The sequence below is a fragment of the Pelecanus crispus genome, chromosome 1 (assembly GCF_030463565.1).
Source record: "Pelecanus crispus isolate bPelCri1 chromosome 1, bPelCri1.pri, whole genome shotgun sequence".
Classification (NCBI taxonomy): Eukaryota; Metazoa; Chordata; class Aves; order Pelecaniformes; family Pelecanidae; genus Pelecanus; species Pelecanus crispus.
The window spans coordinates 133,570,358-133,596,835 of record NC_134643.1 but is presented as its reverse complement, the minus strand read 5'-3'; the positions used below and the strand labels follow the sequence as shown (position 1 = coordinate 133,596,835).

General features: G+C 37.3%; 1 protein-coding gene across 3 annotated transcripts in view; it reads right to left on the bottom strand.

Moving 5' to 3' along the window:
• The window catches only part of DMD (dystrophin), a 1,232,979-nt gene that overhangs the window by 300,024 nt on the left and 906,477 nt on the right, over window positions 1-26,478 (bottom strand). For all 3 annotated transcript variants that reach the window (XM_075717957.1, XM_075717963.1, XM_075717968.1), the window contains one exon: window positions 15,662-15,779. In XM_075717957.1, the coding sequence (XP_075574072.1) occupies window positions 15,662-15,779 (118 nt within the window). The remainder of the gene's footprint in view (window positions 1-15,661; window positions 15,780-26,478) is intronic.

The window sequence follows — 26,478 nt, the reverse complement described above, 5'->3', positions numbered from 1 at the left end:
TAACTTTGTGTTGCCATCATACATTCATATTTACATTGTATATTTTTAATGTCATTGGCCTACTAATTCCTACTGAGTTTAGGCTGAGACTTGCTTTTCAAATATATCTGCATTTGTTAATCTGTACACTGATTTTCTCTGTTTTGATTTAATAGATCCAGCTCTAAGTGTATGGGCAAGACTGTGGGAAATCTTAGAGTACCAAAATACCTAGAAAATTAAAATGGACTTAGGAATTCTGCAAATGTGTGAATATCAGGCTCCAAGTTACTGAAGCAAAGTTTTGCATATTGTTTATATTTCTATTTTCTTCTTCAAGAAGCAAAATAATTTCCTCAGGAGAACCTCCACTCCCCACAAAAGCCATAAATCCAAAATTCAGAATTCAAAGACTGCAACTGGCTTTGAGTCATTTTGCAATAGATAAACAGCAAATCTCTCCCGTTATTTCAAGTTAAATATTATATAAGCTCTCAAGGTCCAAACCCTTACCACTGTAATACTTACTAATTAAGATGCTTCAGCAAGGGTAAACTGGCACACTTTGTGCAATGGCCAGTAAGCAACACAGTGGCTCCCATTTGTTGGTCTTAACTCTGAGACCATCTGCTGGGCTGCAATTTGCTCTCTACAGTATTCCACAACTGGGAATTATGAGCACAGAGTATTGTGAATCTTTTGCTGTGCCTCTTCTGATAATGCAAAATCTGCACAGTGATTCAACTGCTGTACCTCCACAGCATGCACCTCTCACCAGAGGTCACCTGGAAGACGACTCTAGAGCTCCATTCACTCACCTACACAACAGTCAAAGGAAGCAGGGTGCTGGCAACAATACTGAGCTGAGCTCAGTGGATGAACCAAAAAAGACAGGGAAGCATCAGAAAAAAAAACCAGTGGGACAAATCAAAACATCATAGCTTTGACTTTTATTTTTGCCTTTGAAAGCAAAGAAAACTTTCAAATGAGCAAGAAATTATTTCAAAGCAAAGAAGTAAAAGTGTTTCCTTTTGAAATATTTCTATATTCAACTTCAAGCATAAATTTTGGGTATTTTGTATCTGAACTGAGTTAACTTGGTAAAATTTTTATTTCACAACAGAAATAGAAAACTGTATATAAATTTGTTTTATTTACAAATTACTAATTTCATAATCACAGAACCATAGAATGGTTGGAAGGGACCTTTAAAGATCATCTAGTCCAACACCCGTGCCATGGGCACGGACATCTTTCAACAGATCAGGTTTCTCAAAGCCCCATCCAACCTGACCTCTGGACCCGCTTTAACAGATCCGCGTCTTGTACTGGGGATCCCAGCTGGATGCAGTATTCAATAATGTAGTGAAACATCAGATATACAGCTTCCTCCATGCTATTTTCTCAGGGACAGCTGACTAGAAATTCCAGCACAGACAGAAGCTCAGAAGAAAGTAACATTTACACAACAGATTACACACTGTACTGGTGATTGGGTAAAATAGTTACTTTTCTTACAATAATCTTCCTGAGAGGAGAAAAGCATCAGATATCACAGGAATGTAAACTAAAAGACTGTATTTCTGGCCAAGACAAAAGCAAGCTTATTTTTTTTTTAGATTTACAATTACAGTCTTTTAGAAAAAATAAATTAATATTGAACTAAGTATTTCTGAAGGTGAGTTAATTACTCAGGGCTTTTGCTTCTACTTCAGCTGACATTTCCGCATATCTTACACCCCATTCTGTTTTCCCTCTCACATTTGTACCTATTTTCTACATACTCCAGAAGGTGCTATCAGTCTGATATGAGTTAATCCATACTTTTTTTTTAAGCAGAAAAAGACAATCTTAACTTCCCAACACTTGAAATCCTTAATGACCTGAAATGCAATACTTGAGAACTTAAAAATAGGCTGAAAAATGACCCAGAGAGTCTTTTGTGAGCAGGTTGTTATGATTTTTTTGTTTTCCTTCTTCTATTAATGAGTACTTTCCACTTATGTGGCCAAGTAGTATTGGGACTTTGATGAACTAAAAAGCAAAGAAATGGTTAAATTTCACACTTAAAATGACCTTATACACTTCAAAGGAAATATCCAACCGAGTCAACTAAGGAAGTAACATAAATTGCAGAGAAATGTTTCTCCTGAAATTTCCAAAATATTCAGACATTTTGAGCATTCTCTGTGTAGCTATACTGTTCCCACATTTTTTTTTTTTTGACTAAGCACTGATCAAAAAATGAAGGGTGTATCATAAAAATGCTGGTACTTGAACTATTAAAGGAGCACAGCTCTGCAAGCATAGGAGCACGTAAGAAGGAAACATAACATTTTTTTTCCTATTTTTAATTTACAGGACTAGTTTTCAAGGTCACATGGACTGGGTCCCAATCTATGGAGCCTGGCATGTATTTGTTTCTTAATAACTAAATAGATACATAAATTTAAAAAAAAAAAACCAAACCTACAACATACCATAGCTGTCATCTTAGTCCAATATTTTAGCTGACCAATAAAAGAAAAAAATATAGAATGTGCCAGTTACACCAATCTTGAGAAAAGGAAAGACACGATAACTTGCCTTTTACTGTCTTTTTGGTTTGAGAAGGGGTTGGGTTTATTTTGGGGTGTTTTGGTTTGTTTTCTTTTAACCAGACATCTGTGCTTCTTTGTTCGTGTTCTTTTTGCTACTCCAACACAGATCATAACATTCATGACACTCATGACACACTAAATGGACTAAACTTAATCAACTTTAGACAAACCAACACACTTCAAAGTCACTATTCTGATATGGCTCAAACTCAGCAAATTTTGAACCTAACACGCCACATAGGTTTAGACTGGACATTAGGAAGCATTTCTTTACCAAGAGGGTGGTCAAAGACTAGAACAGACTTACTAGAAAGGTAGTCGATGCCCAATGCCTGTCAGTGTTTAAGACGTATTTGGACAATGCCCTTAATAACACGCTTTATTTAGCTTGGTCAGCCCTGAATTCATCAGGCAGTTAGACTAGGCGATTGTAGGACCCTTCCAACTGAAATACTTCTATTTTATTCTATTCTATTCTATATTTTACTACAGAGCTCAACATCCTGCTTGCAGGAAAACACAAAGAAAAGGTATCTAACAAACAGGTTAAACCATTACTGTTGCCATCCTAATACAATGCTGCAGTGAAGAAAGCCAAGTGTCGAAGGTGCAATAATTCAGAGAGAATAATAATAATAAAAGTGTAATTAATATTCTGCAAAATTATTATATTTCTTCATCTGCAATACTGCACTCATTTCTACACTTAAGAAGATAAAGTAGACATAAACACAGTCTGACACTTCCAGGAAAAAAATCGATGGCATAGGCATTTCCTCTACTGCATGCAGGTTCCCATCCAATTACAATATAACGAAATGAAACCTTTTCTAAATATTCTGTTTCAGGTTCTAAGTTCCACCAAGCCCAGATGCCACCGCTTTCTCACCATATATCAGACTGTCCAACATCTACTCTCCTTTGCTGCTACTCAGCTAGGGATTGTCCACATCACTCTCTGATGGGTCACCGTCTCACCTACCGTGCAATAGGCCTGCTGACAAGAAAGATGAAGTATGAGCAGCTAATCTCCAGAATTTTTATGCTGTTTCCCCTTCCGTCCCTTTTTGGTATGATAAAGGCTGACATAATCCTGTGAGCATTGCTATCCACTAAACACAGATTGAAAAGCCTCAGAGCTACCATTTTCATACGCTTATGGTCCTGAAAACAGTAATAAAATTACGTTCTTTGAATTATCTACAGTATTTCAAAAGTCACCATAATGATGATTTGGTATACGTAACAAAATGAAAAAAACAGCTGGTGCAACCACCCACCGAAGTCTTAGGACCTCTCTCACACAGGCTAAGCTGGTATTTACTCAGGCTGGACTTGCAAAGGAGCTTTGGGGCTGTACACAAAACACTCTTTTTGTTATTGGTTTATTCCCAACTCAAGCAAAACTAAACCCATGATAAATTTATATTGAGGATAGCCAAAGCGAAATCTGTAGGCCAAATGTACTCCAGGGTGTTTAACTAGATTGTCTGAGAACAACTGCAGGTTCCAACATATATTCTTTGTGTATTGCATTCATTTTAGAAAAAGAGATGGGACACAATGTACACCAAAATCTGCATTTGCCTGATATCACTGATTATGTGGTATCTAAATTTAGCCTGTAATCTCTGCAGAGCAAGACCTTTGTTTCCTGTTTGCTCTGTAATTACTACAGAAAATTATGGTCTGTCATAAATGAATATATACTGTTCTGACAGTTTTATAATAACTGTGGACATTAAATGTTGCCCATCAAACTCTGGATGAAAAATGTCAGTGGACGACTAATTTGATCACATTTTGAAAACTCCATTTCTGAACAAACCCTTTTTTGTTATTTCCATTTATTTTCATTTTGACTAATTTGTTGCAACACAGCTAGCATAGCTCTTCTGTTTATATCATCATGGATAAAAATAAAATAAAATGGATTTTTTTACTGTTTACATGTCTGCTTCTAGTCAAATTTACACTGTTCTGTGCAAGCTACTATTTCTAACAGAGTACTACCTTGAAACACTGGCCAAAACAGCAAAGACTTAGGTTTGTCATATTCAAAACCAGGTCAAAAAACCTAGTCTTCTGAACATGTATGGTAGACAAAGGCTGGGAGATAAGATACATTATCCCACCTTATCTAGGTAAAGAACTGAACATATGAAATCAAAAGACTGTTCTGGAATTACAAAGGAAGTCTGTAGCAGAACTGGAAATTAAATCAAGGTCATCCTCACCTCTGATAATACAAGGAGTTTGTTTTTACCATATTTTCATTGATCCTTAAAGGCAAAAAAAAAAAAAAAATCCAAATGCTATCACACAACTGACCTTAGGCGTAAGGAATAAGTCAGTGCTTAGTGTTTGGCAGGGGGCTTCCACGAAGAAGAATAACGAAGAATGGCAAGTATGCCTCAGATGCAATCATATATTTGCAAGGAAGGAATAAAAAAACCTTGCTTGCTTTGTTGTAGTAGCCTGCCTTACAAGTAGGCTACCTCAGTCTTTGCAAGCATTCTCTCTCTACTTTCCATCACGTGTATGAAGGCTTCTCTTGATATCCTGGAAATTTTTGTTACCTTTATCTTGGCTTGTCTTTCACCAATTAAAATTATAGATGCAACTAAATTAATCCCTAGTCCAAGTGTTTATATTAGCACTTGGGTGCCAGGTCCTGTTCCAGCTAAATGAAAACATTTCTCGTTCCCTTATTTAGTCTCCAAGGAAGGTGGTCAGCATTTCCATCACTTTCAAAGCAATTTGTGACTTCTCACTGACAAAAGTCACCCTGTGGGTAGCTATCAGAGAACAGCACCTTCATTGCCGGCGGCAGCATCCCTCTCGGTCCTCTCTGAGATGTTTTCGGCATGCACCGCTGGAAGCACGGGCAAAGTTTCCAAGCAGAAAGCAGCCAGGAGGAGGCACAGATCTACTCTGTTTCTGCTGCTGCAAGCTGCTGGGGGTTTATTAAACTTAAGAATTCAGAGATATCTCAAATGGTATTTGAGAAGCCGATAAGATCAAGTCTAAGAGAAGAAGTAAACATGTAAAAATAAATGCTATTATTTGGCTTTTTTCCCCCCAGATCTCAGACATTAAACCCAGAAGACTAATGGTACACTTCCTGTACAAAGACATAAAAACCCCAACAACATTTCTGAATAGGTCTGCTCAACCATCTCTAAGTCTGATAGAGTTTTCCTGCATTACCTACGCTACAGACAGAGCCCTGGCCTGAGCTACGACAGCAATTTTTACCAGACAGGTACTAGAAAGAGGAGGTGAGCAGGCAGGCATAGCCAGAGTGAAAGATGAGTGCAATGACATGGTGCAAACAGAACAAGGGAAGAAGCAACACGGAAGTGAGTTAAACAATACATAAACCAGCATTTTCCACATGGGGGACAGAGAGAGGAGAACAGGAAATGGAGGGAATAGAGGAAGGCGGATGAAAATACACCTCTAAGTGATTGTCAGGAAGCATCCCGTGAGCTCTGCTTGTGCTGCAGGCTGCCTGGGAGCCTGGCAGCTGCCTGCTCCCCTGCCCGAGCTCGGGCAGCACCAGCAGCAAACCCCGGCTGCCTCCATGGGGGCCGGGGCCTGCAGGGCACCCAGGCGGGAGGCGGCCATGAGCCACCCTGTGCTGGTCACAGCCGGTTCCAGCAGGCCCCGAGACGTGCGGGGGCTGCTGGTGCCAGCCAGATCTCCCACCAGAGCGAGGAGGCAGTGGCACCTCTGCCCGAAGCGGTTGCAGGCAAGATGGCAGCAGGCAGGGGCAGGGGGCACAGCGGGAGGCCAGCAAGGAAACGCGAAAGGAGAGAGGTGAGTGCGAAGAGAGGCGTTTGGAGAAACGAAATGGAGGAGACACGTGGAAAGGGATCGTGTTGGGGACGCGGCTGGAGGCGCGCACTCGGAAGGAGGCCTTCACGCCATGTCTGAGAAGGGACCTGCGAGGGACTGCAGCTGAGTAAGAAGCCAGCAGTGGAGACAGAAACCCTGGCGCGCTGATGCCTGCCTCCTGTGCCACCTGCCAGCGGGCCAAGGGGACTGGCGGGGGACGAAGCGCAACGAGTAGCAAAAACAAGGGGAGTTGGGACTAGGAAGGATGGGAGGGAGGAGTGCTGGACTGAAGTTGAGCCTGGGGAAGGGGATGAACGGTGTTTCTGTAGCTCTTCTGTTGTTTATGTCTCCTTGGTTTCTCAACACCTGAATCAGTAATTCGCCAGACCCGTCCCAGCCCTGTCTAGAGTCCACACTGGGGAGACAGTCAGGTGCACACCAATTCTTGTGTATAGATTGCAATGACATGTAACGTCATCTAACAAACAGGTCTTGGTCCCTGAGAAATATAAAGATTTCTACTAGAGATTACATCCCTTGTTTTTACCTGTGTACCTCCAGAGCATGCCATTGTGTCAAGACCTGCAGCTTTGCTCTGGTACAGCCCTGCATCAGGACGCTCATACGCCCCCTGATTTTGTGTCCCAAGATCTCTAAGTGCCCATGGAGGGCCCTGCCCCTGCCGTCCCCAGCAAACACCCCATCCAAGAGCCTAGATAGCTATTAGTCTCAGAGGTAGCTCAGGTGTCTCTTCATAATGCTGCATTCCATCTTTTAAACAGTTTTCATATTTGTAAATATGAAAGGTTAGGTGTTCAGTGTTTTTCTAGATTATTATAAATCACCTGTAAAATACAAAGAACTAAGTACAAACATGTAGATGCAACAAGTACGTGTAACTGTGAAAAAATCCATGAAATGGTTTCGATACAGATGGCAGCAGATGTCCAACAGCACAGTTCCTGGCAACTTCTGTATGACAGAGGTTTTCCACCAGATAAAACATCTATGAAAATCTCATGATTCCCAAAAGTCCTAGCTGCTCATTAAAACCTGTCATTGTGCCCAAATCCAAAAACAAATGCAAAATCCAAATTACTTTCTAATCAATTGCTGACATCTACTCTGACGGAAGATATTCAGATATGTCATAACATCAAGTCAAGTAATAAAAAATGTCAGCATTGCAATGTCAACATTCACAAAGAGAACTGCAAAAAGTAAACCCAAATAAGCAATCCCACTAAACAATAAAAAGAAAAAAATCACTAAAATCCAGGCAATTCAATATTAAAAAACAAGTAATTGTTTGATGCTTGTATAAATTGACTGAACTTCAACATTTAAAAGTTCCATTAAAATTAAATTAATTAAAATTATTAATTAAAAAATGAAAACTCTATATAAAGAGAGTGAAGAGAAGGAAGATAATGAGACTTTTTTGGGTAAATGGGATGCTTTTGTTAAAAATTGAGCTGTCTAATTCCCTTAAAGAAAAAAGGGAATGCATCCAAACCATATGATGCAATACTATCGAGACTTTCAGACTTCAAACATATGGACTAGTACCAGCATCCAGCAAGAAATAGAAATCCCCTATCTGAAAAGAGAAATGAAGTAATTTTCCATGATCTTGAGCAACTACACACTGACAGATTTTAAGGTTAGACAGTAACTTTGTTGATTGCCCAAGTGGACCCTGTATAAACACAGCAATGAAATTTCATCAGTAGATAGGGAATTTAAATTGCTTATAAAAAGAGTCTTTAACTTTGAAAAATAATTCTTAAAGTGTAGAAAGTTAATACAGTTATAAATAATAGGCAGTTTCCCTCTCACTTTGGAGCTTGATCATTTTGGATATTTACTTGCAATGGAGATGGGCCACAAGTATGATATAAGTGGTATAAATATTTTTAATGGCAAATTATTAACACTATGGGTTTTAATATCAAAAATTGACTGAGTCTTTCTAGTACCACTCAAAGACGAAAAACAATTCCTTTCTGATTATCTAGCCACTACACAAGTCAATGGAACTTTCTTCTACCACTGACAAGATGTAAGTTAAACCTCTTCAGCATTTATTATTTTCAGATTTTAAAGTATTTTATACAAATGTTAATTAAGATTTGTAAAATAAGATTGAAATAAATTTTGAAACCCAATGTAATTAAACAGATTTTTTTTCTGTAACACCGTAAATAGGAAGTCTCACATTAGATACTGTTAAACATGTTGAAAACTCAAAAATAACTCAGTGCTTGCTTTCCTGAAGAACTACAAATTTTTGGCAGTTTTAGTCAGTTAAATGTTTAAAAAAATTGTGTTAATACTTCTCTAATTGTTTAATGAGAGAAAGACTTTGTATCCTGAGAAGTACTCTCAATTTACTTCACATTTGCATGCTATTGAATTCTTAAATATTCTTCAGAAGGACATGATACTAACAATTTCTGAGACAACAGAGTAAATTAGTAGGACTTGCAATCTCATCCTGTGTGGCAGTTCCTTACCTTCCCTTTACGTTTTGCTTATGACACTTTTGCAAGTAAATTTGCTTCTTTTTGAAGCTACTGGTCTCGTTAAACTAAAAAAAGAAAGCTCCTTCAAATTGATATATGCAGGCAGATTTCTATAAGTGTTAAAGATTTTCACTAAGAGATTAAGAACAAAGGCAGGTAGTTACATAAAACCAGTCTGTTAAAATATGACTCCCCTTGAGCATAAAAGAAGGAAAAGATGCCCCTAACAACACTATTAATAGGACTTATCTAGTAGGAGGGCAGACAACAGTACTTGGGGAAAGGCATTGCCTGCTGACAGCCTGTAAACAAGACTTTCTGTCATTTCATGTCCGGTCATGGTTCTGGGCAACAGTTGTTTTCATCTCATTGGTGACTGGGTAGGTTGAAAGTTGGAGGGGGCTGAAGTTTTACACACTTTGGCCCTTTTACTAAAAATCACCTTTATCACCTCAGTTTCCAAACTATTTGAGAACAGCAGAGTAAATTGCAGAATATTAAATTAAACTCACTTTGTGGTCATATTTTTCTGATGAGAGATTTGGTCCACAATTCTGCTCTCCTAGCTTTTTTGGAGGATAGATGACAAAATTTTAGTAACACGATTTGGGCAAAATTAAGTGCCTCTATCCAACGCAGCAATCCAGGGTGCCTGTTCTCCAATACAGACTGATTTCTAGGAACATAAAACTTAGGACAACGTTCCTAACTATTTAGAAGTACCTGGTCTAGAACTAGTGAGCTATGTTCCACCTGAATTACCACACAACATGAAGTTTGGTAATTATCTAACTCTCTTCACAGGCTTGACAAGGTAAGTGAGCTCTGAGCAAGCCTAACACAGCCACTGGCTCTGATACCACTGAATGCACTTAAAAGCACTGGGCCTATCAAAAAAGCCATGCCACTTTTATGCAAGAATATAACCAGAAATGGAAGAAGGTCACCTTGTAGTCTCACATCCTTTTTGGGAGCACTACAACACCTGAAGTAGACAGTTTAGATTTTGCCCTTTGTCCACTGAGCCATATGCTCCTAGTATATATAGCCTGAGAAATGATATATAACTGTAATTCCCCGATCACTCAGACATTTCTGGGGCATGCTATTGCCTGTTCTTAAAGGGCAACTCTCTCCAGTGCTCTAAAATAACTTCTTACTCCTTCTTAAAATGTCCCATAACTTTCTACAAATCCTGTAGCAGCAAATCTGTGCCAAGGAAGTGGTTTCCAGTGAGGTACTCTTCTCAGTAACATGCTATCCTTTTCAAAGCTGTAGTTTTATATTGTTATTGAGGTTTCTTTAACAAAAAATGGTTTCTCCCTTCCTTCATTTCCATGGCATAGAGTTCTCATAGGAAAAACACGGTTTCAGCTGTAAAGACGTACATCAGGATGGTTAATAAACTTTGCATTTTTATGACATAGGAAAGCTATTACTCAGGTTCTTAAGAAGTTCTTGAAATACACGGGAACCAGAGAATAGAATACTGAGGTTTATTCAATAATTCAGCTTAAAAATATCAAAAAGATAACTGGGCAAACTGTATACAAGCATAGTTTTCTCTTACACGTTTCCTTCACAATCTTGCTAACTAGGAGTTTTACTACTGGATGACAAATTCCAGATTGTATAAATCTGTTTTCTCAAGTGGTAAACTCTTTATTTGTATTCAATAGCTCTAAGAGAAAACCACATGGATGGCAGTACAATGGAGATGGCTATTTTATTAAGATGTCGAGAACAACAGCACGGCTGTAATTCACTGTGGAGTTTCCATACATTTTGCTGTGAAAGTGATGACAAGTTGATGATTTTGCCATAAAACTGTCAAATACAGCAAACTATTCAATAAAGGCATTTTTATGGAGTGTCACAGAGACACTCAGACTCTTTTCAGATTAGTTCAAACGCAGCTCTCCTAACAACTAATTATAACATATAGCTTTTCTTTTTTTAAAAAAAAAAACCCAAGCAAACAAAAAACAAATCACAAAACCAAAATAACTCTTCTGAAGACATCCTCTATAAATTATTCATACATTTGTGGACTTGGTTTTAAAAACTGCCAAATAAAATCTTAAAAGGAATCATTTGGTCCCAATGTGTAATTCTCTATTAAAATAGTCTTCATTGAAATGCTTGTATTTATTGCTATTATTTACATATTTAATGTAATAGAACTTAATTAACCTCTCAAGTGATAGTTTGAGAGTTCAGTACTTTTCACACAATTGCTGAAGAAAGATGTGTGTTACTCTGGCTTCTTATAATCTTGAAAGAAAGATTCTTTGGTCAGTAAGAGATTATTTCTTCATAGAGTTCTATAAATATTCATTTTCATACCTCCTCTATCACTTACACAGTCAGAAACCACATTACAAAATTGGGATGTAAATTACTAGCAAAATGAAACCGCAGAAAGGTTATTCACCATTATCTTTTGCATGTATGTGAACCCAACAGTGGGAAGGCCTGCCATTTAAAGTTTCTTACATTTCCAGGATCTAGCAAGATCCAGCATAGCCTTTGTAATTACTTTGGTATTTCTGATTCTAAGACTAAATTTGGTTTTATTATCTCTCAGTATACTTCTATATTGACTTGTTACCAACTTTATGTATACTGTACATAGGAACTGATGGAAAATAAAAGGAATTTTAAAAGTTTAATTACTTCATTATATTCAAAGTTGCTTATAAACTCATTCAATTTAAAGAAACAACTTTTACATCAGCAGTAAAGCAAAGTGTTTCGGAGCTGTGATGCATTATGTAGAGAAAAACGTTATTGTGCAGCATATGGTTCTGTTAGAATAGAATGGTTTATCGAGGGCATTAAAAGAGCTGAGACCTATCTTGCCTTTTCCCATGACAGCTATCTTGCTTTTTCCCACAACTTTTCCTCAAGACTAAATGTAGCTGTTATTCTTATGTATTCTTTAAAGTATAAGTTGTAAACAAACTATGATTTAGATAGAATAAACAGAGATTTGATTATAACAGTATGTAAACATAACACAAGCTTTACTTTATAGAGTCAAATTCTTTTTATGTAGTATAGCTCCTGCAATTTCATACAGATAATGAAGTAAGGGTGGGGAAAAAAGTTTCAAAGGAAATAATTCAATTGTATGAGCTTATCTTTAGTTTCTGGCTTTATTTCCTAAAGAAAGACTAAACCTATGCAATACTATGACAACTCTGTTGCAAAATAATCTCATGTTCATTGATTTTTTTGCAGCTCTTGATAGAAATTCTCTAATAAATGTCCTTTGATTTGCTTGATTCTGTATAAAATATTTACCGTTTGTTTTTATAAATACTTTCAAAGTCAATAATGCCTTCTAAATACGGCTCAAAGTTAGACTTCAACAAGCATAATATATGTATTTCTACAAGCGGAATTTCTGACTTAAGAGTTACCAATGTTAGCACAGAAGCCAGAACCTCCAGGGTTTTAATTCGAGTTGATGGCACACTGACCATCCTGTGAGAATGCAGCTATCTTGTACAGTAGCTACAAGTCTCATTTAGTATTTATAAGATACCTGTTCAGTGATACTGGCCAGATGATTTTGCTGAGTTTTTTTACTAGCTCCTTAACAGCAAACGACAATGAACAACATATTCATACAAATTAGCTCATCCTCCCAGGTTTTTACTTCCCAAAGTGTGAGATCCTGTGCTTAGGCAGCGCACTAGATACAGGCAAGTCTATGAGCTCCTACGTGACAGACCAGCTCAGTGCAGCCCTGCCCTCCCTTCCCTTCACAATGGGATCCGATGCACTTGGCACCCAATGGTGTGACATTACACTGTGTGGTACACAGCTGCTGCAGAGGAGCACGGGTGGCACAGTGCTGATGCTCAGGTCAGGAAACTGGATAGGTTTGAATCAGTACTCCTAACTGCTAAGTTGTAACCATGGTAACCTATTTGCATTCATGAAGAGGGAAAAAAACACAGGAAGTGGGAAACAGTCTGCGGGTGAGGTAGTCAGGGAGGACCTGCAGCAGGACTCTGGTGCAAGGTCCAAATATAACGGAGGGGACGCTCTCTAGGGCTGTGGGGAACCTGCAGGCCTTAGCAACTGGAGCAGGTTCTCCAGTCCAGGGTTCAGCTCCAGCTGTGAGCAAGATTCCCGGGGATGGACCTGGGGACAACACGCTGGGTGCAGTAGGCTGGGCTCGGTACGTGCTGCACTGCAAGGCAAAACATCTGCACCGGGTGGGAGCGCTGCATGGCACAGCAGGGTTCAGAGGAGCTGTGTTAAGAGAGCACGCAGTTAGAGAGCACCCCAGCTCTGCTGGGGATAAGGGGAGTCTTCTGTGTCCAGGACAGCATAGCACTGTGAAGGGGTGGGAGGGGGGAACTACCCCCATGGTAGCTGCAGCAAGAACAAGTGGATCATGTCTATACAGGTATTTAGCAGGCCTAATTCAAACCAAACAGAGCAATCTCCATCTTCTTCGTACAACACAGAGGGGGGGAAAATACTGTACAATTAAAAATACAACAATTGCTCTAGTTCTTTTAAAGAAGTAGTTTAGGTGACAGTATGCCACATTTAGCACATATTTGGAAAAACCTTATGTGTCACATTGTAAAGTCCTAGCATTTATTTCCCCTAGACATATCATGATGTCCTTAAAATTCAAAAGTAATAAATACCTCTTGAATAGTGTTTAGTACTACCTACAACTATACAAATGTAAACTAACTAAGCAGGAAAAAACCTTCATGAATCTAGCTTGCTGCCTCAGAAGACTGGATCAAAAATGGCCCTGATCATACTACCTCCCTCCATTGCACCCTGCATACTTCTGACAATAAATATTTTGTTTACTTTAAAATTATTTCACTAGCAACAACAGGATGATGTTAGAAGATGCTATACTACAGCAAGATGTACTTGAAAGAACATAAAGGGACATGACCTGTATCTACTGCATCGTAAGTTGCACTTTTGCAGTCAAGGATATTGAGTTTCAGCATAGAAAATTAATTGCTAAATCACAGCAAAAATAAATCTTGTATACTTTAAGTTCAAAACCAACTGAGCATTTTGGGAATTCTTATAGACAAAAACTAAGAAATCATCATGTAAAATATATTCACCACACTGCTAGCCACAGATGCAAGCTTTAGTATAGTTGGGTTACCACATACTCATTCATGATTTGCAGTCTGATAGTTTGCTTTCCTTTTTTTGCTGTATGAAAAAGAAGCATTTAATCTATCTTAGAAGGCAACTTCACTTAAGGTGAAGTGCAGTTTTCCAACAGAACAAAATCTAGTCATGCATACAATTCACATGAGGGCATATAGGAATTATGCTTGCATTTCATGTGAAGTCTACAATGTTATCTTCAGAAGAGCTATCTCAGAATTAAAAATTAAAGCATACTAGGAAATACTGATGGGAGTACTACATATGTTGGCTTTGAATAAGCACTGTAAAGTTAAGGTATATGTACACACTCCATCTGAATTCAACTGAGTATGTGATTCTAAAATTAATTTGCATATCAAACAGGAACAGGTATTTATGTAATATATAAGTGCTATCCATTTCTTCTTATACTTCAAATAAGACAAATACAGCTTCTCTCTCTCTCAGTAATATGTTTCAAGGCCAGGAAGAGAATAGCAGTTAAACAATGTTATTTCACATAAGATATAGTCTAAATAGTATCTGTGTCTGCTACTAACAAATCAGTCCAAACATGCAATGTGATTTTGACATATTATGGAAAGTATTTACCTGATGGAATAAAAAGAAAGAAGTAAAGTGTTTTGGTTTTTTTTTTTAGATTATGGGGGTAGAGAAGTTTAGCCTATGTATAAATCTTCACAGTCATCAGTTTCAGGGAGCAATCTCTGGTCTCCAGGCCAAGATGTAGAAAACAGTTTGCATCCACCTAAAGAGAATTTGCCATGTCCACATGCAAAGCATTTTGCCTTGGTCTTCTCTAAGCTCCACAGGGGATCTCTAGGACCATAATAAATTAATTTTTTGTAGTTTTTAGTCCTGAGTACTCAATAACTGAAGATATATAACTGTCCACCACAGAGGGCTGCTTTTATAGCATGACCTTGAGAGTGTGTTTCATCCTATAGTGAAGGGCATAAGGACATGCCAGCATCCGAGGGTGGCAAGGCTACGTCTTCTACAGCCTTCTTCTAAAACTTAATCTATTAATTTTTCCACCTTAGACACAGCTAGTTGGTTAATTCTGGAAAGGGAAACCAGAACTGAAGAGCTAATACAGACTAATACAGAGCATTATCGGACTTGTGCGCCAGCTGAGGGGAGATGAAAGAAGAGGTTGCAGCTGTGCTACAGAGGATGGAATTGAAAGCTTCTTACCAGCCTACGGCTATACTCTGTGAATTCTTTCTTTTTCCTCCTTGTTTAAGAATAAATGTATTTCATTATCTATAGTGATCACATTCTATGTTTTCTACAATATGCTTCCACTATGAAGACAACCAATATGAAATTAAAGTGAAAAATTTGAAATATATGATCACTGACTTTCAGTTACATGTCTTCTATATGCAATTTGGAAAATCTGTGGAAGAACTGTCTCCTGATGGAACTCTCCTTCTCATGGCAAATGCATAAAGTATCTGAAAAATGCTGTGCTTATCAGGTATTACATAATTTTCCATATTTGCTGAAACACCATATGATAGCAGAATCACCACTTACTGCGGTCAGTAATTATTGTTCTGGCCTCTTGATTGCTCGTCTTGTTTTTTAGATTTTGTGCTGCAGTTATTAGTTCATCCAGTTGGGGACGTCTTTGCTCCAGATCCTGTAGTATTGCCTAGTTGCACACAAATACAAAAATAAAACAAAGAAAAAAGCATGTAGAGCTGTTGAGAAGACCATATATAGGGACTTTTTTTTGTGCCAACTTGATTTAAAGCAGAAAGGTTGTTTGATGTTTAAATAATATGAAAACTTTGGTCTAGACATTCCAAATATTGTTGTTATTCTTAATATGAAAATACCAAGTATAACTTGTAATAATAGGTTTAAAAGGACCTATAAAACTAGATATAAAATAAGGACCTATAAAACTAGATATAAAATGACAATCATTCTTCATTTTTAACCTGTCAAATTATGCAAGGGTACACTGTTTTCTTCTATAAAGCTACAGAAGCACACTATTCTTCTATATTCACCTAGATTTTACAGTGGTTTTACATTCCTACCAGATTAGGCAGGATTTTCCTAATAACTCATAAAGTCTAGTTAATAATGTTTGTTTCTTAATGTTTTGAGAATGCTTAATTACTATCTATTGGTTTAAAGCCAATGTAAGACTGTTAATGTTGCTTTTTCTGTCCTGACACCTTACCTAGCAGAAAAGAAATTAACACTCACAAAAATGTGTATGTTAGTCAAGCAGATACATAAAGCTCAGGCAATCTGACTAGAAAGTAAGTGGATCTAGAGTTTCTCATAGGGAAAAAGATGGGCTTCAGAAAAATGACTCGTGGTCTTTAGGAGGTAATAAAAACTAAAATACAATAGCTTCAGATATAATGAAAATGAGAACTCAAGGAAAGTAAGGTATATAAGAATTATGCGTATATTAGTTTAACATATTTTGAAGGATTAGGGAAGAACAAACAAGGAATCAGTTTAATGGTTTCCCAGATAAGACGCATCCAAGCATGTATTTAAGACATTGACCAAATCTAGCAACTTCAAGTCCCTATCATGTAGATTCCAGAAAAGATGCTCGTTAGATTTCCCTGTCTTAGGAGTTGGAAGTAGCAATATTTATTACTAAATTATGAACAAATGACTTTTTTCTGCCCACAATTTTGAGTCACCAGAACAGAACAGTATTCTGTCAGATACCTAGTAGGTACAGTATATAAGCTATCAAGCTGACAACAAAGGTCAGTGGACGATTTTTGTTTTTCAGGCTTTTTATGTGGACAGTGGTTAGATAATTTGTTAGCATGCTCACCTGGCTGTTGACTAGGTGTCTTGAGTATTTTATTGTCTTAAAAGCCATGTGTGTCTGCCCCTCCTTAAAATGCTTTTATTCTAAATAATCATAGTCTATTTTAACAAGCTGTTATTCACTGTCGGTACTGGATGGAAAAGATCTGCAAAGTCTGATCTTAAATTTGGCCCTCCAACCTGAGATTAGTTACATAATTACACCAAGTTGAAGGTGACAGTTAAAGGCCTAATATAATTTTCTGTTCAATGAGATTAACAAAAGTGAACAAGAATATCAATCCCAGTAACTACAGCATGTATCATCAAAAGTAAGCTAAAAGCTCCACAGAGTTTCATTTTTGTTCAGTTACAAACTCTTTAGAAAAAGAGTAATTTTCAAGATAGACATCTAGCTACACCCAAATTCTTGCCTTTAACTTCTGTACCAGAAGTTCTTTGAAAATCTATTATAACTGGCTTTCTAAACTCATACCCAAAAGTTTGGATGGTATTTTTTCACTTGTATACTTACTGGATTGCATACAGAGACATGCAGTTAAAGCAGCAACTTCCGTAATTGAGTGAAGAACAAACTTCTCATTAGAAGTCTCTCTTTAGTGAAAGCACTCAAGAAAAAGAAATAAAATCTACTGATGTAGTTACTACCTCTAGATATCTATGTGCCTTCAAAACTCCATTTTCTAGGAAGACAAGTTAACGAGTGACAAGAATTTGACAATAGAAAAAGCAGTCCCATTGCAGCCTAACATCATCTGCATTATACATATTGCCAAAATGGACTGTGCAGAAGGAACATTAAAACATGTACAACATGCTCAGATAATTGTGTTGCCTCCAAAGTAATATTTCCCTTTCTCTCTCCTTCCCCTACCTAGAAACTGTTTAGAAGAGGAAAAGCAAATTAAGTGATTCTAAGGTCTTATGCTAACAGTGACTCTAAACTGTTCCCTAAAGTTTCCTAAATATATTTTTTATATTTGATATACTGAATAGGAGGATGATTTATCTGAACCAGCCCAAGTCTCCAACTAGACATTAAATGCTGTTTGTACCACAGAAGAAAGCTTCTGCTATATGAAATCTAGTAAGAAACAAAGCAATAGGTAAGGACTGCTCAGTAAGGATTTGCTCAGTACCAAAATGAGAGAATGGAACTGATGTGTGCTTAAGTGCTGTACAGAATGATTTACCCACAACACCCATCTGCAATTCCAGAACTGGACACTCAGGAAAACTAGCAATGCCTCTTTAAAGTGAATCTTGCTAGCTCTGCTGTTTTCTTGGGGACACAACAATCTCATCCCTATACAGACTGTGAGGACATCCTTCCTTCTGCCATTTAATATGAATAGAATTTATTTCTGACGGATGTACTAATGTGTATTTTTGAAAGGTCAAGAACGATGTCTTGAAACCCTGATACCATGAACATACCTGAAGATTCTTGGACCTGTCATGAGACAATGGCATATAATTATAGAACAGACAGGTTTTTTCTTAGTCTTAGAAAGGTAACCACTCAGAATAAGGAAAAAACAATGCTCCTCAAATTACTATATTCTTTCTTTGATTTAATACAAAGTATCTAAGAACCTTACCCAAACAATGTTCTATTTTATTCAGTAAAATTGTATACATTAACATTGTTGTTAAATTGTTACAAAATTTATTGGTACAATTTTACCAATTTGTACAATATTAAAGACTTAGTAAATATACCTTCCACGTGGAACCTACATTGCATGTACACCATGATGGAAACTCAGATAAAAGTAGCTACTAAAATACATCATTCCTGAGCCTTCCTGTGATCCTGTAGCATGGAAGTAAAGAGCAACATTTGAGGCCCCCTTACAGCTAAAGTATTATCAAATTCAGAAAAATATTCTGTGACTGGATAAACTAATCATACAAATTGATTTTGTAGGTAACAAAAATACAAATAATTATGCTAGGAAGAGAAGTGTTTTGATTAATACAAATTAAAAGACTGCTAAATACAATTTTGCAAAAAAAATTGAATAGTTTTAAAGTATTAACTGAAATGATCTAAAACAAACAAGCAGCAACAACAAAAAAAAACCAAAATCCAAACCAAAATCAAAAGCAATCCATATATGGAGATATTTTTTAAAACTTCTACATATTCATCCAAATATTTAGTGTTGTAAAACTGGATCCTCAATAGAAAACTAGTGGAAACTATTAAAAGATGTTGTTACAACAGCCATGGGAAGAAAAACTCGTTAATAGTGACACCCTGGTGAAGGCAAAGCAGATACAACAGACAGATGCCTCTGATTCAGAATGGCAGCACACTGAAACGAACGTGCTATGTAAAAATGGGTAATACAGAAATAAAAGAATTATGAAAGGACTTTCAAAATAAATTAAACAGAAATCTATCTAGTCCCCATCAGGTCACCGAAGGGACAGGTACAAAGACTTAGTGAGTCAGCTACACTAAAAGGATATATTTTTTTTTTTTAGTAAACACTTGTTTGTACTTGTGTTCTTGTGCATATAATTTCCCTTTACTCTCATTTATCTAGTGGTCTGTAAAGGTACAATAATGTATTCTGCAAAACATTATAGACCACATTCTAACCAAGAAATTTGTGTTTAATAATAAATGTAATTCAACATAAGTAGGTCAACAATGAAGAAGGACCATTGACATCCATGGCTGTATAAATACATCTTCAAACCCAAAAAAGCTTTTCTTTTTCTTCCATATGAGTGCCAGCATAATAATGCCTGGTGACAGCACAGTAATGGAAAGATGAGATTCAGTCATCAAACCTGACTACAGTTTGTTAGAAAGTGATGCTATTCACTTTTAACAATCTTTCCACATTTGTGGACAGCAGCTGCTCAAAAGAAAAATCCAATTTTCAGGTTCTTAACTTTTATGATTTCTTTACACAAAATGGGGGTTGAGATATGGAACAAATTGTTTAAGTCAGCAACTGAAATAACTTGTATAAAAATTGATAAAAAGTAAACTGAAACAGGTGAATTGTGACAAATTCTTGGTGGGACTGAAAGGTTTGACACTGAGAATTAAAATATTCTCTAGCTGTATAATGTAAAGCATGCTACAGCCTGCATACTTGTCCCTCTAGCCATGTGTGTAGTAGTTTATATAAAAGATAGGATCTTTAAAATCTATCCAATCTTTTTTCCTTTTTCCCTGACTTCAAACATATAAACAAGAGTTAAAGTTGCTGTTCTCCATATTAAGAGCAAACTGGAAGCACCATTTTGCCATAAACAACCCATGGCTGAAGACTAAGACTTCCCAACTGTTTGGGATGGTTTGTTTTGGACCACCCCCAACCCTGTTTAATGAAATGAACGAGTGGACCACAACGGCACAACTGAATGATTAATATGGGAATGTAAGAGAGAAGGAAGATATATTTTTCTTTTTATGAACCTATTCACTCCTCCAAACTCACCATGATATTCTTAGAAAAATCATAACTCCATTAAACAGTTGTTGAGGAAATGATTTGCTCATCTTTTGAAAAACTTTATAGACTCTAAACCTTAAACTTAAACAAAAAATGAAGCAATTACTTCCTGAGCAAAATGCATCGCCATGACAGCTTTTACTGAAAACAACTGAGTTTCTTAAGGCTGGTTGGTTCTCTAAATATAATGTGTTATATACACACCTAGAAAGAGAGAAGCTAACAATTTCAGAAAATGCAGCTACGCAACACCTACAATTCATCTGCATAATAAAATTGGCTTTGTTAAGTTATTCCACCCAAGCACAATTTGGAATTTGTTTTCTTGTCACTAAGCAGAAAGGGAATATGAAAGAAAAAGATCATTTACATATTCTCTACATTTAAACATAAAATCATGAAATAATGAGAGTAATATAATGCAGTGAAGTTTTCTTTTCAAAACAACTTTTGTTTTGGCTATTAGCTGTTTTGTGTTTTCCTTCCAAAGCATGTATAATTTTAGGAAAATAAGAAGATCTAGAGTTACTATTTAGCAGTGTGCTAGCTGATTGGTACCTGTCAGTAAAACCAAAACATTAACAGACTGGACACTATGATTTGGTTTTGCCCAAGTGATTTATGCAGCTTAAGTTTTCATAAGCACACATTTTTATGCCCACTTATGGCCCACTGAAGAACTGCCTAAGTAGCTCTCACCACTGTGTTAGTGAATATATCAACTCTATCAGTGATGCTGTGGGAAAGCCACCAGTGGCAGCTTATCAGGTGTCTCACTAGATGCATGAAAAAGCATGATAGAACTTTTTGTATGCTTTTTGTGACGGTCACTCAACAAATTATGTTGGTGGCATTGTAAATGTCTGAGGACTGTTCCTTTACAGCTTATGAATTCTGGTTCATACTACGAAGTTATGACAGCAAAAAGTGCAACATGCTGTTGAAGTACACTAACCAAACTAAGCAGAATGGGGAGTACTTCATTTGAATCTCCATGCTTTGACTAGCAATGTAAGGTGATGGTGGTGGCTGGAGCTGGGACAACTCTCACCCTCTCTCTTCCTCCCCTGCTCCCTATTTGTCTATAGGAAAGGACTTTGGGAGCAGGTATTGCAAGGTGTCTAAGGAAAGGTGACTGAACTGTAGAAGAGAAAAAAAAAGCTTAAAAATCTGAGTTGACAGGGAAATCTACTATACTGCTCCAGAACTGCAGGAGGCAGATACCCTTGTACTCATCCACAAACGGGGTTAGTCAGCAAGGAAAAGTACATGCAGCATGGATCAGAGTCACAAGTGAGGTACAAGAATGAGACTTTCTGAGAGGCTAAAAGTCAGCCAAGGCCCACTGAGATGTTTTTTACCATCCTCACAGACCACCAGATTGGGTAGCGACACTAGGAAAAAGGTGGCATACACATAGGTTGCAAGACAAAAGTAGTATGATTTGAAACAGGCCCAGCAAGGCAGGATGTGCCCTAGCCTTAGAAATAAAAAGGTGGAAGCAAACAAAAGTTCAGCCTGCAGCCAAAAAGATTTTCAGACTAGGAAAATAGGCTGCAGAGATGTAAGGACACAAGGCACTAGATCTCTTGTAGAGGGATCTCTATTTAATGCATGTTAGAGGCAGCTACCCAGATGTGAAGTTAAATAAAACTAAATTTGGATATCTGATATGAACTAATAATGCTGTAGACATTTCACACTCATTTAAAATATTCATACCATCCATCACTCTTTGTCAACAATACAAAGGAGGAGAAAAAATCTGTCACAAGGAGATCAGTTTATACCAACTCAAGGTGAAGAAAGTGACCAAAGGAGCTCAGTGAGACAATAGAAGCCTTACCTTGCTAAACCTGGACTTTCTGAACCCACTCCTTTTCAGGAGAAAAATAATATATAAAGAGGGGCAAAGACTTCCAAAATCTTTGCAAAGTTTTTCTGTGCGTTTAGTGGCATTTACAATGGCATGTTTTTGCTGAGCTAACCTGTAACTCAGTACCTCCCCTTTATGCTGGTGTCCCAGAAAAGGTGTGTTTAAGAGACAGAAAGTATGCAAGTTGTCTACATGGTCCAAGGAACCTGCAATATCACAAGGAGTTGCAAGAATGCTGTATCAAAAATAAGCATCTAAAAAATGAATTTAACTTGTTCTTAACAGCTGCTATGGCACCTTACACTACAATACATGGAGTGAGACAGAACTATAGCAGAAGTGGTTGAATTTCCTGGATAATTGGTAAACAAAAATCCAGACTCTTCAGGAATGCTAAGTAGTCTGGGTAGCTTAGCTACTATGTGCTAAATAAGATCCCCAGATAAGATTTTTTTTGACAGCCTGTGTCATTTTCAGAATAATGCATAGTAACATGTTCAAAATTGATGAACACTGGCAACTGTCTCAGACACCATCTATGGGAAAACAAGCACTGAACAGAGGGACACTACATAGGAAGCATGCTGTCTATGCTATTTTGTACATATGGTGCATATCCAGGAAGATGGTCAAACCCCTAGCAGCTTGATCATTCTAACTGAGATGTCTTGAGGGACTGCACTGGAGTCCATCCAGTGGACAGGATGGACAGAAGATGGAGAGGAGACTAGGAAAAGATTACAGCTTAACATGGTTTGTGAATGAAACATTCTCAGATAAAAGGAATTAACACTATTATAGCCATTGCAAGAAAAAAAAAGGAATAAAGCTAAAGATGTATCTGTAACAAGTGGAACGACATTTAAAGATTTGGGTGTTTGGCTATAATGATATCCATTCAACTAGAAGAACACAGTGATAAATCACTTGTAAGAACTCAAGACTGAAACAGGATTACAGCTCTAAGAGTAAGTCTGACTATACGTGAGCTGTGTATGAAATTACAGCCTTTTGCCCCCACACAATGTGGCTGTTCAATACTACTTTTGTTTGCAATAAAGTATGAGCATCTAAACAATCAGGCAAACTATTCCAGGGTATCTTATGTCCTTTCAGGCAATCACACTAAATAACGTAATGGACGGGAACCAGTGTTAGGAGCTACAGAGCTTCCCCAGTTTCTATATTAGTCAGCAGAACCAAAGTCTCTCAGCACACAGCTACCATTTGTGGAACGTGAATTTGCAAATTTTACTATTTTATTTCTCCTGTATAATTAATGGTGTTCAGATTTCACTGCACTTACAAATGCATATTACCAAGAAAACTGAGGACAGCTGTTCTGTTTCTCAAAGCTGCAGCTTTAGTTTTTTCTTTATGTTTTTTTCAAGATGATGGTGGTAGTGAACTCCTTTTATCTGAGACTGATCCAGTGAAAAATGTACTTGTCAATGCACTTCAAAAGCAAAGTTATAGGTTCTTTACCTTGTCACATTTTTAAACAGAAGATATGTTTACCTTGCATAAAACAGTATTGAGTAGACATTGTATTATGAATATAAGCAAAATAAGCAGGTATTTTTAGCTATCATTTTTTAAATTTAAGAAATAACTAACATATTTTCATGGAGAAGGAAAGCTAACAGTTTCACTCAAGATACTCCCCAAATTATCCAGTTTTATAGGGGAAAGATTAGCCTGAATCAATTTTATGCTCTGAAAAAAACCACAGAATGACTTCCTCAGTTTCTGCTAGAGCCTCTGGAAATCTTTGATTACTTTTACTGGAAGTTTTCTTCAGTAATAGCAAGTGAGCAACAATTAAGAAGAATAAAATGGATTGGCACAGCATCATTTGCCAGATAAATTTTTCTTTAGTACCTTATGACACTAAATATTTTCCTCAAGAATAAGGTAAAATGAAGAAAGAGGATTTCATCTGTTTTGTTTGGGTTTGCTTTTGAAAAAGAAAACAAAAGCTGTTACATCAATTGTTTCTTACAGTGAACTTATTATTTAGCTCTGTGTATGTGTGTAGGGGGCGGGGGGGAAAGGTGTTTCTTATTTGCCATGTCTGATAAGAAACATTGGAATAACTCTGGAATAACTTTAGTCCAAATCTAGTAACTTGGATCCTTATCTTTATTCATATCTCACTGTCATTCTGAAAGATGAGAACCATACAAAGTAACAAGCCTAGTTTTGGTACCTAAACATTTCTGGGACATTCAGAAAGGTTTCACTCTTAGAGCTATACTTCTGCCCTTTATTTTTGTTTTCATTTTTGTCACTTTGTTTGTTGTGCTTGTTTGTTTGTTTTCCTTCCAGTTTTTATTCCCCTGTATTTCCATAACTACGTACCTAATTAAGGCCAAAAGTAACACAGAAGGTAAAGATGGAAACTTGAAAAATTCTGTTCTTGTTCGTATTTCACTAACAGTGAAGGAAGGAAGGAAATGTATATAATGTGGATATTGCAAGTCCAGGAAAAATATTTTGTTTAAAAGACTGTGGAGATCATGAAGACAAAACAGTGGTGCACTGTAAAAATGGGTTATTAAAAGTTTAGACTGGGCAAGACTTACCTTTATAACTAACTTCAAAGGGGAAATCTCAAGTTCTCAATTGCCAGCAGGAGTTAGTACATTATTAATACCAACTTGTCTCAGTAGTGTCACAGAGACACCAATCTTTTGAAAATACCATATTTTACACTCAAAAACTATAATTTGCCCTTCATGATGTAAGAACCTATGGGGTAGGTTGAGAAACAGATGTAAGTGCTGCACACTTGAGCATCACTTCGTGTAGCTAAAGTAGGAGCTGTAGCTGAGTTAGGTCCTCCAGTTATTTTGTAGTGTGAAAAGTGGGTGGAGAGTGGATGCCTCAGGAGGGAACTCAGCCATACGTAGGCTGTGTGGAAAGATGCCTAGCCAGTGCGTGACTAGCAAAAAATACATAAGCACTCCTTGTCTTTTTGCAGGTGATGGGTGTCCTGGTGACAAGGGCTGGGTCCTTGCTTTCTCTTTCCTATTCCTGGACTCCTCAACTCTTTTCTGAGCAATGGTGCCAATTCAACAGAAGAGGCACAGACTAAAACCAATCAGAACAGCCTGGCGTAAGGGACATTTCTGAAAAGTGGGAGATAAGACAGACACTGAAAGCAGGTGATTCACTTGCCTGGATGGATGCCTTATCCACTAGAAAATGTGCAAAAGAAAAGAAAAAGGCAGCAGCTCTTCCTTCTGCCTTTCCAGTGAATACCCTTTCAATATGCTGATGGAGAACACCTGTCAGATTAAAGCACATATTCATGGGAGGCAGGTGGAGGAGGGCTTACTCTGAAGATGGGTACTAGATTTTAAATTTATGGAGAGCAGGTTGGAAGAGCTTCTATTCACAGGTGAAAGCCAAACTGAAGGAGCACAGCAAATGGCACTGTTGTAGAGCTGAGCACCAGCAGAGCTGGGCAGGGGTGTCAAGGCTGGGAGACAGGCACCTACATTATACAATTATGCCTCATTTTAGACTTTTCTGTCATTTTATGGTGCCACCCCTTCGTCAATACAGCTTGGTGCAGAGGGTAAATTTGCTCATGCTAAGGGCCACAGCTCTCTGATAGTACACTAATTATTAATTACAGAAACAATAGCATTGAAAAGATGTATCAGCTGGAAATTGAAGACAGCAAAGTTCAAACAGAAAAGACATAAATTCTTAGTAGTATGTCCATTTAAAAATCAAAGCAGATGACTAAAGAATATTAGAGATTCTTAATTAATAGCATTGTGTAAATCAAGATCACATGATTTTTTTTTTTTTAATAGATATTCAGACACAATCTTGAAGAGCAGGAAGAGGAATCCCCATGTAAAATCCCATGGATTATTGTTTCATAAATAGTATATGATCATATCAGTCCTTTCTGACCTTGAAATCTATGAATCTATGAGAAATTAAAAATACATTTTGAATTGAATTTCAACTCATCTATAATGCCAGCTTATCTGAAATGAATTTTCAACACCTGTTTCCTCAAATCAGTATCAGTCCTACTTGGTTCCCCTTCCCTCACCTGTACAGATATAATGTAATTTAAATATATTTAACTAATTTCTGACTGAGACCAGTGTTTAAACGTAAAATTAAGCATAAAACTGGTGCTATTTCCTGCTCAGACAAGGGGA